General features: G+C 45.0%; 1 protein-coding gene across 4 annotated transcripts in view; it reads left to right on the top strand.

Annotated features, from left to right (window-relative positions):
- SLC41A3 (solute carrier family 41 member 3) overlaps positions 1-15974 on the top strand; it is a 52518-nt gene that overhangs the window by 5091 nt on the left and 31453 nt on the right. For 2 of the 4 annotated variants that reach the window (XM_035106485.3, XM_035106486.3), the window contains exons 2-3: positions 2450-2764; positions 14178-14285. In XM_035106485.3, the coding sequence (XP_034962376.3) occupies positions 2474-2764; positions 14178-14285 (399 nt within the window). In that variant the 5' untranslated portion in view covers positions 2450-2473. Of the gene's footprint in view, positions 1-2449; positions 2765-7243; positions 9676-14177; positions 14286-15974 lie in introns of those variants that run through there. The other 2 variants (XM_035106487.3, XM_035106488.3) reach the window with 2 other exon arrangements.

The following is a 15974-nucleotide window of genomic DNA, read 5'->3' as shown; positions in this document are numbered from 1 at the left end:
CGTTTTCTGTGATCCAAGCTTTTTGTCGCTGGGGAAACTGAGGCTGGTCCTACTGCGTTAACATGATAGATGTGGATCTGTGACGGTCTTGAGCCCAGACCTCAAGCATTGACCTCTGGGTCCACCACTGCAGGAATGGCACTAATGTTGCTTGGTTTTGGTCATGAAAGCACCCCCGTTGGTATATCCAGCAGCAGAAATAGCACCAGAGCGCTTTATTTATTAGGTTTGTCAGAGATTCTGTAAGGTAAGGTACATCCTGTACTTCAGAACACTTATGTTCCACAGAAATTTGTTTGCTTTGAAAATTTATCCCACACCTACCTTTGAAAAGAAACTCGATTTGGCTAATGGGTCACAACAGCAGTTCCCATTAAGATCAAAATGTCAACATCAGAAACTTAAACAATAAAACAGATTCCAAAACAGCCCGGGGAAATTAAAACATTGGGTATATACCAACTGAAGGAGAAACCATCACCCTTTTCAAACAATCATGCTAAATGGACCCCCCCATTTCTCACTTCTGGTATTAATATCAGGAGAGTGTGGAGACCAGGAGCTGCCATAGCCAACAACTGGGTTTTCTCTAATGCTCTGGGCAGGAGGAAGTGGGAAAAGGTGGCTATACAGAAGAGAGGAAAAACAGCAGGAACTGTGACTGGACCAGAGTAGCCAGCTACTGGGAAAAATGTTATCAAAGCTGTCTCCTTAAACCATAAATGAATGCCCTTAGATAAATAGGGGAGCTATCCTAATGGAGATAAGGCACATGGAGCAACACGTTTTTGCATTTACTTTGCTGTGCCAGCTCCATGGATTGGGCCCTTTTCGAGGAACTGAACCAGCTTTGGATCCAGTGGGCCCATCATTGCTCTCCACCCCTGAAATGCCCCATTTGGGGGCCTTAAACTAGCTGCAGCTGGTGAGACCAACCACTGCTAGTAGCAGGCGTTGTGCTTTCAGCAGGTGCCTCCACAGCAGCAGAGCCCATTGGAAGGACATCTCTGCCAAATCCTAACCTACACTAGCACCATGGATTGTGGATTAGGATAGTTCTGTAAGTGAATTGCATCCGGTTGATAAGTAGGTGTTTCGCACCCAAGGGGCAGCACGTGGATTGATTCTCACAGACGTGCTTGTTTCTCTGGTGTTGGCCAGGTATGGAGCTGGTTCAGAGATCAGCTTACAAACCAGGGTTCCTGGATATGTGTAGGCTACGCGTTTTATTTAATTAGTACATTGGAGGTTGGATGGCAGCTAACAGATTGAGGTTGAATCCTGACAAGACAGAAGTGCTGTTGGTGGGGGGCAGGAGACGGGCAGGTGTGGAGGACTCCCTGGTCCTGAATGGGGTAACTGTGCCCCTGAAGGACCAGGTGTGCAGCCTGGGAGTCTTTTCGGACTCACAGCTGTCAATGGAGGCGCAGGTTAATTCTGTGTCCAGGGCAGCTGTTTATCAGCTCCATCTGGTACGCAGGCTGAGACCCTACCTGCCCGCGGACTGTCTCGCCAGAGTGGTGCATGCTCTAGTTATCTCTCGCTTGGACTACTGCAATGCGCTCTACGTGGGGCTACTTTTGAAGGTGACCCGAAAACTACAATTAATCCAGAATGCGGTAGCTAGACTGGTGACTGGGAGCAGCCGCCGAGACCACATAACACCGGTCTTGAAAGACCTGCATTGGCTCCCAGTACGTTTCCGAGCACAATTCAAAGTGTTGGTGCTGACCTTAAAAGCGCTAAACGGCCTCGGTCCAGTATACCTGAAGGAGCGTCTCCACCTCCATCACTCTGCCCGGACACTGAGGTCCAGTGCCGAGGGCCTTCTGGCGGTTCCCTCGCTGCGAGAAGCCAAGTTACAGGGAACCAGGCAGAGGGCCTTCTCGGTAGTGGCACCCACCCTGTGGAACGCCCTCCCACCAGATGTCAAAAAGAAAAATAACTACCAGACTTTTAGAGGACATCTGAAGGCAGCCCTGTTTAGGGAAGCTTTTAATCTTTAAGAAATTAGTGTATTCTAATATTTCTGTTGGAAGCCGCCCAGAGTGGCTGGGGAAACCCAGCCAGATGGGCGGGGTATAAATAATAAATTATTATTATTTTATTACCGTACTTATATGCTTCCTTTGGGTGAGGGCAGCTCTGTGCAGCTTCTAGGTCTCCCATTCAGGCAGTGTCCCATCCAGCCATTGAGCAGGCTGAGAGAGCTACAGCATAGAAGCATTATGTGCCCTGAGTCCATTCTCTAAAGGCCACCTGTGCACAAAGTTGGGTGAATCTGTTGAAATGTGTTACCTTCCTTTGGATACCCGGAGAAATGAAAGAGTGCCAATGTGCTTTCCTTCTCAAAGGCATCGTGGAATGGCTCCCTCTTATTGCCTTTGTCTCTTTCTCTCCCGTTTCTTTTTCTCTCTGGTCTGGTCTCCATCTCACCCTTGCCCCAAAGGACTCCTGAACTGGAAGAGCCAGCATGAAAGGTGAAGAAACTCGGCAGCGGAGAAAGGAAGGCAGAACTCGCAATGGAGAGCGGTCCAGGCACAAAGCAAAGGGCAAGGTTAAACACAAAGAGAGCAAACTTGGCAGCCAGGGGACAGAGGATGGCTCTTTGCTGGTGCCAGAGAAGCAGCCTGCAGAAGCAAAAGTGGCTATGGCCAAGCTTCAGGAGGAGTCTGCCATCGTGATTGGCCTACAGGTGCTCCTGCCGTACATGATGGCGGGCATGGGCATGGTCCTTGCAGGGATGGTCTTGGATTACGTTCAGGTAGGAAGAACAGAAAGTTCTGTGCATTTGCTTCAGTGTGTTCTGTGATTAGAGGGTACAGGCTCTGTGATGTTTCTCTGCTAGCTGTCAACAGCCCAGGGCAGTTAAAATCTCATATTGTCCATAGTTGCAAAATCCCTTTGCCTGTATTTCCTTCAAGGCTAAGGCTGGATTTCTGCACACACTTTATATGGGAGGTTATGGATGTCCTGCAAGTCTGTTGAACTTAGTAAATATGTGTGGAGTAGGGGTGTACAGGCATGTTCCTTAGTTGATTCAAGAATTAGAACGCTGTATCGCTGTGTCCCTTCCTGGCCTAGGGCTGTTTATAGATGGCTTCTGTACAGTGGAACCTCGGTTTACGAACACCTTGGTTTACGAATTTTCGGTTTACGAACGCCGCGGACCCATCTGGAACGGATTAATTCACTTTCCATTACTTTCAATGGGAAAGTTCACTTCAGTTTATGAACGCTTCAGTTTATGAGCAGACTTCCGGAACCAATTGTGTTCATAAACCGAGGTACCACTGTATATAGCATCTACAGATTCTGCTGTTCTCTGTTCCTATCTCTGCTAGTTGTTGATGTTACATATTTATTGCTTTAATCTTGTTTTGTGTACTGTCTTAAGTGCAATAGCTGTAGATAATGTCTGAAATAAATAGCCTTAAACACAAACTCTTATTTATTTATTTCATTATTTTATAAAAATTTTACACTGCTTGATTATAAAAACAACAACAACAAAGCGTTTTGCAAAAGGATGAAATAATAAAATCAAGAAAAAAATTACAGTCCTAAACTCAGAGGTTTGTCCTACTGCTACCAATGAGATGTGTCAACATTGGATTACAGTCTTAAACAAACAAGGTTTTAAAAGTACTAAATCGAGTGTTGACATTTTTTTTTACTAGAGGCAGGTGACTCAACCCTCTGTTTTATTTTTCTATTAATGTTTTCTGTCTATTCTATAAGTTAAAACTAGAATTTGAATAAGTGCTTCCTAATAGGTGCTTTTTAAAGGACTGCAATCCTTTTCTCCCACTACCTGATTTATTTAACTAGCAAGGCACCAGGTCATGCTGCCCCTTATCTAACAGATAGGAGGATGACACTGAAACAACAAAGCCAGGGGCGCGGGGCGCGCGGAGAACCTTTCCTGCATGTCCTGACCACTTTAACAGAGCTAGAGTTAATATTTCTCTTGGATATTTAGCAAATCAGTCAGGTCCCATAAGGTTAGAGGTCCCACCTATTTCAAATTGACATTGTGTCCCATAACTCATTTTATTGCACAGTGGTACCTCAGGTTACAGACGCTTCAGGTTACAGACTCCGCTAACCCAGAAATAGTACCTCAGGTTAAGAACTTTGCTTCAGGATGAGAACAGAAATCGCGCGGTGGCGGCGCGGCAGCAGCAGGAGGCCCCATTAGCTAAAGTGGTACCTCAGGTTAAGAACAATTTCAGGTTAAGAACGGACCTCCAGAACGAATTAAGTTCTTAACCAGAGGTACCACTATGCTAGATAATGAAGGACATACTGTACACGCTATTAAGAATCCCTGTATAAACAGGCACCATATTATTGTTTTTAATATGTACCCTTTTAAGACAGTTAAATCACTACAGTCAAACCTCAGCTGTTGAACATAATCCATTCCAGAAGCCCTTTCGGCTTCCGAAATGTTTGACAACTGTGGCGCAGATTCTGATTGGTTTCAGGAGCTTCCTGCACTCAAGCGGAAGCCACATCAGACGTTCAGCTTTCAAAAAACGTTCAAAAACCTGAGCATTTACTTCCAGGTTTTCGGTGTCCGGGAGCTGAAACGTTCCAAAACGGAGGCGTTCTGTAGCCGAGGTTTGACTGTATTCATTATTTTTATTCATTTATTATTGGATCTTAATAGCAACAGTGCAAACAAATAAAATCAGGATTCACTGAAGTTCAAAGGAAGGACATGTTATCCTCATCCAATAAAGAGAATCATGACACTGGGAATGGGGATCCTCTGGCCCTAATCCAGTTTACCAGGCCTCACAATCTGGCCCCCAGGCCATGTCCCTGAAGAGAAGAAAGAGTCTAGTTTTCATCCCCATTGTGGCATGGCTGTAAACCAGGCATAGGCAAACTCGGCCTTCCAGATGTTTTGGGACTACAATTCCCATCATCCCTGACCACTGGTCCTGTTAGCTAGGGATCATGGGAGTTGTAGTCCCAAAACAGCTGGAGGGCCAAGTTTACCTATGCCTGCTCTAAACCCAGGACACACAGCTTTCCACTGAGGTAATGCTTAAAAAAGGTTCTTTACGTCTGTTCATATAGCCATTGCGTCTAGCAAGGTCCTTTTGATTTAGCTGTGGGGAAGTTTTATGCAAGTTCAGTCAACTTTGCCTATCTCTCTTTCTTTTTACTTCCTAATTGACAATAACTGTAAAGTGCTTTGGAAGTCTAGAATCATAGAGTTGGATCATCTAGTCCAGACCCCTGCAAGGCAGGAATCTCAACTGAAGCATCCATGGCAGATGGCCACCCAACCTCTGCTTAAAAACCTCCAAGGAAGGCGAGTTCAGAACTTCCCAAGGGAGACTGTTCCACAATGTGCAGTAGACGTGCAGTAGAAATGCTACATATTGGATTTTTACCGACGTTTATGCTCTTAAATATGTTGTTGAAGTCGCTTGGATGCCTTTCTGCAAGCAACTAACAAGGTCAATAGATAATTATTAATATAAAAAATGAGTATCTGAGACCAAGAACTATATCTATTTGTCTAGTTAGCTAGCTATCTTTGTTTGAAAACACTTAATCCTTGACTGGCTCACTTGGATTGTTATTTTGGTTTTGATGGCATTTCTTATTTATTTGTGTTGTGTGTAGGTAGCTGTCTTGTTTACCTCTTTAGTGCTTCGGGGTGCTGGGCACCATACGGGAGTCTTACAATGAAAAGAAAACTCCTGTTCTCAAGTGTGCACAGATTCATAAGCTGATTTATTTCTCTGCTGGCAGATGCAGGCCTCTTGGCTGGAGACACCTTAACTGTGTAATAAAGGAAGGAAGAAATTGTACACTCTCAGGTCTCCTGAGTTAACTGGTGCTTTCCGAATATTGATTTGTTGCTGTAGGCTTTTTTTATGGTGCTTACTTAATAATGGACGGAGATGGAGAGCAATAAACTCATTCACCCAAGACTGTTGAACCTTACTGAAGGCCATGCTTGCTACAGTATTCCAGTAGGAACTGGAACTGCTCCCTGTGCGATGTAATCGCTGTGTGAGAGAGGGGAAGCAGCAGAGAGAGCAGGGGATGGGAAATGGCAGAGATCAAATTGAACGCCATTTTGGAGCCCCATCACCTCTGTGGGAAATGGGCTACAAGGAGGCCCTGCTCTTTTAACTCCCAGCACAGGTTGTAAGATCCAGCATGAAGGATGGGGGAAATTGGTTGATAAAGTAAATGAGTGGCAGCGAGGTTTGGGGGAGCTGGAGTCACCACCCTGCCATTTTTGGAGATGTTTCTGTAACATGGCCTGCCTTTAATATGTTCTCATATATGTGTATTTTGTACATACAGCAAGGCAAGTGGCTACTCAGGAGAAGGGCTGGCTTTGGTGGTACCCTGGCTGTAGAATTGGCCCTCCCCCTCACAAAAGGCTTACCTGGTATCCTTTTTATGGTGCCAAAAAGCTATTTCCCCCCACCTTTTTTTAATTAAAAAAAGTTGTTTTAAATAAGCCTCTCACACCATTTCATAGAATTGTAGAGTTGGGATTTGAGAGAAAGAAAATCTCTCTCTCTCTCTCTCTCTCTCTCTCTCTCTCTCTCTCTCTCTCTCTCTCTCTCTGTGTGTGTGTGTGTATTAATGTAAATTGTTTTATTCCGTTTCCACTAGACAGATTTTTTAATTGTTTTTTAAGTACAGTCGTACCTCAGAAGCTGAACAGAATCCGTTCCGGAAGTCCGCTTGACTTCCAAAAAGTTCGGAAATGAAAGCACAACTTCTGATTGGCTGCAGGGAGCTCTTGCAGCCAATCGGAAGCCGTAGAAGCCCCATCGGATGCTCGACTTCCAAAAATAGTTCGCAAACCGAAAATAGTCACTTCCAGGTTTGCAGCGTTCGGGAGCCAAAACTTTTGAGAACTAAGCTGTTCGTAAACCAAGGTATGACTGTATTGCGTATTGTATTGTTAATACTTTGTTTTGCCTTTTGGGCCTCCAAACTGGGTCGAGAGTGTTTGCTGGTAGGCAGCCATACTTAATCAGGGAATCTCGTTCTGACCCTGTCCGTTGGCCAGAGAGACCTAAGGATGGTGTGCACCCCCTGCCACCCAGAAAGAAAACATTATGTCAAGGGGGAGACCAGTGTGACCCCCCCCACCCACCCAGCAGTCAGCTGGAGGAGAAGCAGCTCTGGGGAGCTTACTTCCCACCCCCTCCCTTCCAAAGAGAACACTCGGCTCAAACTGCCAGTTGTTTTCAGACTCTGAAGGGAAACACTGTGCGGCCCGTCAGCCGGAAGATTAAGGGGATCTGGGTGTGGGTAGGTGTGAAGGGGAATCTGCAGTACCCCTCCATGCTGCCATTTCTGGAAGGGAACAAGGGATCTGAATACTGTTTTTCTGGAAGTGATGCTGTTCCATAGGAACAGGAAGCCTGAAGAGGTTTTATTTCCTCTTCCTGTACAGCAAGGTAATGTCTAAGGACCATTCAGCGGATGCTAGATATAGATGCACTAGGTATGAGCCAGGCACGTGTCTTAACTGAATAGATGCCTCTTCCCCGTGGAGAGGAAAGCATCTAAAAAGATTAGTGTCAAGGCAGATATTATAATGGAAACCTTTTTTAAAAAAAGCAAAAAAACAACAACAAACCCACACCATCCAGCTTGTGTCAGAAAGGCTTCCTTATTATTTGATCTTCATGATCAACCCACTTTTAGTAATCAGAGTGAAATCTGTGGGGGTGCTTGCAGAGATAAAGTGGGCGTTAGCGTTGTGTAACACCATTTGAAGGAAAGGCCGCTTTGCGAGGATCTGTGGTACCAAAAGGTGGCACAGAAACCGTTTAAATTAGTAAATAACAGAACAAAAATCAGGTAAGTTTGTTACCTGAAATGCCTGTATGTCCTACATGTAACTGTGCGTCAATGCAAAACATCCATTAAAAGAAAACATGACCCTCGACATCTTTAATTTGGGGGTGCTATCGCTTTTTAGAAAATTATTTAAACATTCAGATTTCTATCCCTTTTTTATTGTATCCATTTTGATCCAAAACTAGACTCAAGGTGGCACTGAATGGACAAAAACTACACCACAAACTATTTGCCATCCAATTAATGACAGCCCCCTCCTGGTCTCACTCATAATCAAGAATGTGTACTGAGATTTTCTTCTTATAGAATTGATCAAAGGGCATGACAACATATCTCAGACAGAAACTTCCCACATCTAAATTCCCACACAGTTGACAAAATTTGAACCACCTGGGCTAGAACTTTCCCACCAGGATTCCCACGGAAGGGGTTGGGCTGATAGAGCTCCACTGATCATTTTTACACTAGTGTGCCAAATGTCCTTTCTCTCAAGCCACCACGGACTGTGTCAGTTCCCCCCCTCTTCTTTCATCTTCTTTTCTTTTTTAAGCTACGGCATAACAGTGCCTTGCAGACTTTTAGGACAGGAAGTAAAAACAAACAAACAAACCACACAGAACCAACCCCCTGGAAACTTTTCCATTGACTAACAAGACTAAAGAACTACCTTAAATAAAACTTGTGCACAGACTCTTATCACAGGCCTTTGCATAGTAGCTGAAGGCTGAAGTGATGACAGCAGATAAGGGTGTTAGCCTTTGAAGCTCATTGGTGTTTGCTGTGGAATTTTTTTCTTCTTCTGAAAGTCAGTCTTTTAGAGACAAGCAACCACATATTTCCTGAACTTTTACACCCTTAGCAAAGCTTGGGGAAACGGAGAGAAGAAAAGGGAGCAGAGGGACAAGAGCGCCTTTCCACTCGGTACATCTCCTAAGCTATTCCTCTTGACCTCTTCAGTGGGACCAGCCTCCTATCCCTGATGACCTTTCTTCACCTTGAGGAAACAAGAGGGAAAACAAGAGAAAACGGAAGAGTTCGTTCCCCTCCACCTCCTTGACTCGGGACAGCAAGCAAGTATAGTTCAGTGTCAACACATGATGAGCTGGAAGCAGTTGTGACCGTTTCAACAGCGCAGGCTTACATTTTCAACCACCGTATTTGTAACTTGAGGAGAAAGGACACCAGTGACGGAAATATTCAAGAGGGATTTGTGCACAGTCTGTTACTCTTCATGCTGGTGGAACTCGGTGCCATAGCTTAAGCCGGTCTTTCTGGTCACCAAAGAGGTGGTTTTGTATGTATTTATCCGTAAACATCTTAACAATCAAATTCCTTCCTCTGGATTCTGTTTACTTTCTGGAGTATAATGTAAAGAAGGAGCTGCCTTGAAGCATTAATGAAAGCTGCATTTATCTAAGGCAAATGGAATTTATAGAAAGTAGCCTTGTGGCTCTTTTGTAGAAGGGAGAAGACCGCAAACAGAAGACACGTGGTGGCAGAACCCTGACTTAAGACGTGCTTTAGGCTCTGGAATGTACAACTGAAAGTGAGGACCACCTCCATATCCTGGATTTCCTCCAGCCCACCTGCTTCTTGGGTATGCGTTAATGGCGCTCAGTCATGGTGTTCACGCAGCTGAAATTGGAGCTGTGCTTCCATGGGAAGAAACTCAGAGGTTTCACCTGCAGGTACATCAGATCGGTCAGTGGATTCCTTCCAGAGTCATCGTTCACCCTGGCATCACAAATTTTTGGGCCATTCATCCTTTCAGGTCTCGGCCTGTTATCTGCTGGGTTGTTGATCGATACTGTTCAAGTATGTATGTGCTTTCAAGTACGTTAGTAACAACATTGGTAAATGTGGCCTGGTGACGTTGAGCATCACTTTTTAAATTGTGGGTACCTAGGAGTAGCTATGAGCACTGTCGTGTGCTTCCTTGGCCTGTGGGGAAAGTGCTTTCCATGGGCATGCTAGAGTCACAAAGAGGTATTTCAGAGGAAGGCTCTCGTTCATTTTCAAGGCACATGGCTGTATTTAACTGTCTGAGAGCACAGCTACTAGGATGAGTTGTATAATACTAATGAGAGAGGGGCCAACAGGGAATCCTGGGGAGTATATAAATGTTTGGGAAATCCCTCTCTAGGCAAGCTTCAGACTTCTGAGCTCTGAAGTTCAGTGGTAGGTGAACAAGGAAGCTGCTCATTTTGCTCTGAACCTGAGTGGTACAGCATAGGGGAGGGGATCATTTTCACTTCTCCTTTCCACATAGTGGAATTTGGCTGGGGGTGCAACCCTTGACCCTTATTTCCTTCCTACTGTGAGTGGCTCAGACAGGCCAATTCCTTCTCTCTTCCCCTCCCTTTTCCTCTCTCTTTCAACTGACACTCGTTTGAACCCAACATTCCATGATAACTGTCCTTGTTGGTCTGTTTTTGTGGGAGGACGCGGTGTCCTTTTTTTCTGTTTGTAATTTCCAAATTAATGTTTTTCTTCAATATCTGGGAAGTCCGCTGAGTATGTGACAACCCTTGCCTTGTCTGTGGGTGGTTCATTTCACTGTTCCATTGAGTCCCATGGCAGGTCCCTCACGCATGTGACTTTGCTTACACCAGGAGAGAGTCATTTGCATCTTAACCCTGCGCACAAGTCTTTGGGGATAAGCCCCACATGCTCTTAATCTTTGTAACATGTGTCACTATTATATATTATATTAGCCCAAATTCACTCATTCATCCTCTCACTCCCCCCTCCTTTCCTCTCCCCGTCATTTTTGATCCTGGTAGAAATGTCACCCGTGATTTTGCTGCCTCCCCTGAGCATCAGCTGATATACAGCAAAAAAAAAAGGGGGGGGAGGAAACAGCCAGTTCATGCACGACATATAAGGAATGGAAGTCAAACATGCACCATTAGATCTCCGGCAGCACTGACCTTGCCACTTTTCCTGCCATGGTTTTCATCGTCACCCTCGGGGACAAATTGCACACGATGCTTAACGAGTAGCATGATTGATTACAGGTGCAGTAAGGGAAATTCCTACCACAAATGCAGTTTATGGTATGGAGAGGCTTGTTTCTTCATTTTCCAGCCACAAGTGGTAAAGACGTTCTGCCCTCCCCATTTGGCCAGAAGCCTGGGAGGGAGGGCATTTCCACCAGTGCCAATTGGACCCCCCCACCCCCACCACCTATCCCTGCAGTTATTGTTCTGATTGTGAATGGGGAGAGAAAAGGGGCCATGATGCCGATCATTTAATTAACGAAACTCCAGGATATAGCTGTATGCAACACACTGGGCATCATTTTGAACACTTAGAATCAGATGCCACAAAGACGATATTGCGCTGTTGAGCTCCATGTTAATTGATAGCCATGTCATGTAGGTCTTCCAGCCATGTGGACCACATAATGTAAGACAGGCATCCCCAAACTTCGGCCCTCCAGATGTTTTGGACTACAATTCCCATCATCCCTGAACACTGGTCCTGTTAGCTAGGGATCATGGGAGTTGTAGGCCAAAACATCTGGAGGGCCGCAGTTTGGGGATGCCTGATGTAAGAGCTCAGCTGACTGTACTGGATACAGGTGATAAGGACAGATCCCAACCTCGTCATAACTGAGCAGAAAGTAATAAAAACATTAACTGACACTACTCACTCTGTGTACACTGTCCACTCTGCAAAAGAGCAGTCTCTGTGCGTCACTGCTTTATGAGCTCAACAGTGTCATGAGGAAAGCAAAATTAAGAGGTGCAGACAAGGGAGGAATGAGTAACTCTTGGCTCCAGTTTGAGATGAATGCAGAGGTCACCGAGCCAGCCTATACCGTTGATGGTGCTGTTGTAATTTCAGAATACTTGCATTCATTTTAGAGGGTTTTTTTTTTAAAAAAAAATGTGCTGAAGGTTGGATTTGATGGATTAAAAACAAAAACAAAAAAACCCTTAAGGCTGTGAGTCACACATAATGATTCATGGAAAAATAACCGTATTCTAAAGGGGAAGGGGAAGGAATTAAAAATTGGGGGTTACTTGATTTCTCTGTTACTGCCTGTAATTGAACGACAGGTGTTGTCTTTTTAACGTGCACAGAAGATGGTTAGGATATCATGCCTCCATGTTTAGGCTGCTTTTGTTGTCACCCAAGTGTTTGCCGTTGGGTCTACACACCCCTTTCCAATCAAGTCTGGAAGATTAGCAAGCTAATGTCCAGGGTTACTTCTCTCATCTAATCCATCTTTTTGAACACATATATCACGATCCAAGATGCTAAAGCTACTAATCACTACTAATGCAACTTACACTGTGTTTTGTCCTCCTATGCATCTTTCTTTCATATTGCACAGCTTTGAAACAGCACTTTGTTCTTCAGTCCGTCCGTCCGTCCCCCATTCTGTTCCTTTCAGCATTTCTGGTACTCATGTAAATGCATAGCTTAGTAGTTGGAACCCATAGTAGTCAATCCATATCTAATGATGCTTGGCAAGTTTTGGACTGCCTGTCCTTGCAGAAAAATAGTGGGGAGAGTCATTCCACCATCTGCTGTCTCAAAGTCCTGAAAATTAGGTTTGTTTATGACTAATTCAGGGGAGTATCTTTAGCAGCAGAACATAATCATGCAAATGCACTAGCCTTGCCACATTTTTTTTTCCTGATATGGAACTCTTAAGAAGCTGCTGGCCTAATTGACTCAGGGAGGCTTTTGCTGCCCTCTTGGTGATCATCCTTCAATAGGCTGAGGAGAAGAGTGAGGGTTTGTTCAGTTGGAGAGGAGTGAAAGAGGAGGAAGATCTATGAGCAGCGGCTGGGGAGAACTGAGGGAGAAAGGTGGGTTACAGGAAGGGAAATTTGGTGGGGAGATAAGTTTCAGGTGAGGGGAGGAATGTAGGCAATTTGGGAGGAGATACAGTGATCCCTCGCAAGACTAATTTAATTCGTTCTGTGAGTCAATTTGTCTTGCGAATCGCGGTTTCCCATAGGAATGCATTGAAACTTCTTCTTTTTTGCCCATAGGAACGCATTAATTAAATTTCAATGCATTCCTATGGGAAACCGTGATTCGCAAGATGAATTTTTCGCAAAACAAATTCGTCTTGCGAGTCACCATCAGATCGCAAGATGCATTCGTCTTGTGGAAAATTCGTCTTGCAGGGCATTGGTCTTGCAAGGTACCACTGTAGATAAATTTTCATGGAGAAGAAGGCAACTGAGGAAAGGAAGGATTGGAATAGCTACCAAGAGGAAGAGATAAACAAGAGGCTAGAAGGGTAGGAAAATGACGCTTGTTCCATTGCTGCTTCAGCCTCCTGTAATTCCTTGCAGGCAGGTTCCTACTTGTTAATCTATAATTCAAGCTCTCCGTTGTTCGAACTTATCTTTTCATCTAACAGCACCTTCTTTGGGTCACATTCCTACAAGCTCCTCATATACAACTGCTCTTAGCAATGAACTGGTTCTTTGTCTTCTTCGCCTCATTCCTTTCCCAAGGCCCACTGAGCCTCTGTGGTAATTTCCAGTTGATTTTGCAGACCTTCACTGGTCTTTGTCATTAGGTTTATCAGCTGGTATTAAATACCGACGTGTGGCTCTATTCTCACCTGAACTATCTCCTGCCGTGGCCCACCATGTGTCTCTCCTGTTCCCACACCCTGGAATGAAGGCATATGGACATACATGCCATTAATGGAGAACCTCTGCCCCTCTAGAAGTTGGACTATAACAGTCAGGGATAGTCAGGGATAGTAATATATACAATCAGATCTCTGGTTCATTGAATCCAGGGCTTTCTGCTCTGACTGACCGGCAAAGGATCCAGGAACAAAAAGTTGAGGTCACGGTTGCTCCTTAGAGCAAGTGAAGGAACCTGCCACCCTTAATGACTTCTAAATGATCTCGTCACAAAATGTTATGGGAAGGAGGAGTAAGTGATTCATTGGCAATATCCTATAGGTTCCCATGACAGAAACATAACATTATTCCATGATGAATAGCTCTATGTGGCTACTAAACTTGCATATACCTATGCCAACAAGCAGGTGGTCACATAAAAGAGGTTGCCTCAATTTTTGTTATATATATTGTTTATGGTGGCTGATAATACTAGTTTGCTTCGCTACTTTTTTGGGGTGGGAGAACAGAGTCATTTAGTCCTTTGGCGAGCAATTTCAAAGATTTCATTGCCTCGGGATCTCTCTTAGCTAGTGTTGCATCACCATGCTGCCAAGTACAATGTGTGGAAATTGTGCATCCATGTTTGCGACTAAAGAAGACTGTGGTTGGTATAGCGGTGGGTTAACATCCTCTCCTCTTCCTTTCTCTCAGCACTGGACTGTGTTCAAGGCTATCACAGAAATATTTATCCTGATTCCAGCCCTTGTCGGACTGAAGGGCAACCTTGAAATGACGTTGGCATCTAGACTTTCTACTGCTGTAAGTGTCAACCTTGGTGTTGTTTTACTTTTTAATAGGCAGAGATGTGTTCATGACTTTTATTTCGCAAGGACAGTTTGGAGGTGTAATCAAAGAAGTCTCCTCAGCTGCCCATCCATGAAAATCAATTGCCAGTGGTGTCGCTACAGGGTATCCCAGGGACCTGAGCTCCAGATCTTTAACGCTCCAGATCTTTAGATCTCCTGCCTGTTCCTCTCCCTTTTTATTTTTTAAACTTTGCTTACAGGGTACTTCTAACTGGCTGATTAAATCTGATTAAAAGGAAGTGTTGATTTACTGCAGCTAACACCAACATGCTGCGTGCCTCTTGTACCAGAAACAATTAAAAGAAGCCACCTTATACTTATTCATTGCATTTGTCTGTTTAGCTCAGTATTGTCTACACAAGGGGTAAAGGTAAAGGGACCCCTGACCATTAGGTCCAGTCGTGACTGACTCTGGGGTTGCGGCGCTCATCTCGCGTTATTGGCCGAGGGAGCCGGCGTACAGCTTCCAGGTCATGTGGCCAGCATGACAAAGCTGCTTCTGGCGAACCAGAGCAGCGCACAGAAACACCGTTTACCTTCCCGCCGGAGCGGTACCTATTTATCTACTTGCACTTTGACGTGCTTTCGAACTGCTAGGTTGGCAGGAGCTGGGACCGAGCATTGGGAGCTCACCCCATTGCGGGGATTCGAACCGCCGACCTTCTGATCGGCAAGCCCTAGGCTCTGTGGTTTAACCCACAGCGCCACCCGCGTCCCCTACACAAGGGGTAGGGAACCTTTTTTTCAGCCTGAGGTCCACATTTTTGTGGCTAGTCCTCTGGAGGCAGATGGTCAATGGTGGACATGGCTAAGAGAAAATTGGCCTCCCCCCCCCACATGCACACAGACACACATATCACCACATAGCTCTTTGCTGCTGCACAACAAATCATGGGCATGGAGATTGTCAGGAGAAAAAGATGCTGGAGTCTCCCTGCCTCACCTCGTTGCTCAGCATTGGCAAAGCGGGGGCTGCACCTTTGAGAAAGTGCTGCTTTGAGGTACTTCAGCAGTGTTGAGGCAGCAGCCCGTAGTGAAGATAGATTCCCCTGCCTGTTGGGAAAGGCAAGAGATGATGGAGGTGGAGACTCCTGACAGCAACCTCCCCTTCTCCTTTCAAGGTACTGCAGCCACTTCTCTCTCTGTTCATGATGGAACCGCTGCTTCCAGTTCACTGGTGTGATCAAGAAACATACAGGAAGATGCTTAATTCTCAATGTAAACTGCTCAGCTGAGCAGCGAGGAAAAGACAGCCGGGCTTTCTAGGGCTTGGTGGGCCTTATGTGGGCTGTGGGTTGCCACATGTGAAACAGATAATCCCAAAACATTGTGTTGGGTAGGGAGAATGGCCGTGATAAAATACTATTGCCTAGTCAGTGGCAAACTGTTGTTCCACGCACACACAAACCAACTATTAAATATACAGTGAATTAAAAGTTGCTTTTTGCTGAGGAACAAACCATTAGGTGCTAATGGCAAACCATCTCATAATCTAATCATAATCGTTTTTCGAACGTAATCCGTTCCAGAAGTCTGTTCGACTTCTGAAACGTTCAAAAACCAAAAATCAAAGGGTTGTTGGCAAAGCAAATTGTGAAAATGGGAAAATGTGCCCTGGAAGCCATTCGACTTCCGAGGCACA

The sequence above is a fragment of the Zootoca vivipara genome, chromosome 2 (assembly GCF_965207765.1).
Source record: "Zootoca vivipara chromosome 2, rZooViv2.hap1.1, whole genome shotgun sequence".
NCBI classification, from domain to species: domain Eukaryota; kingdom Metazoa; phylum Chordata; class Lepidosauria; order Squamata; family Lacertidae; genus Zootoca; species Zootoca vivipara.
This window is presented reverse-complemented; position numbering and strand designations above follow the sequence as displayed.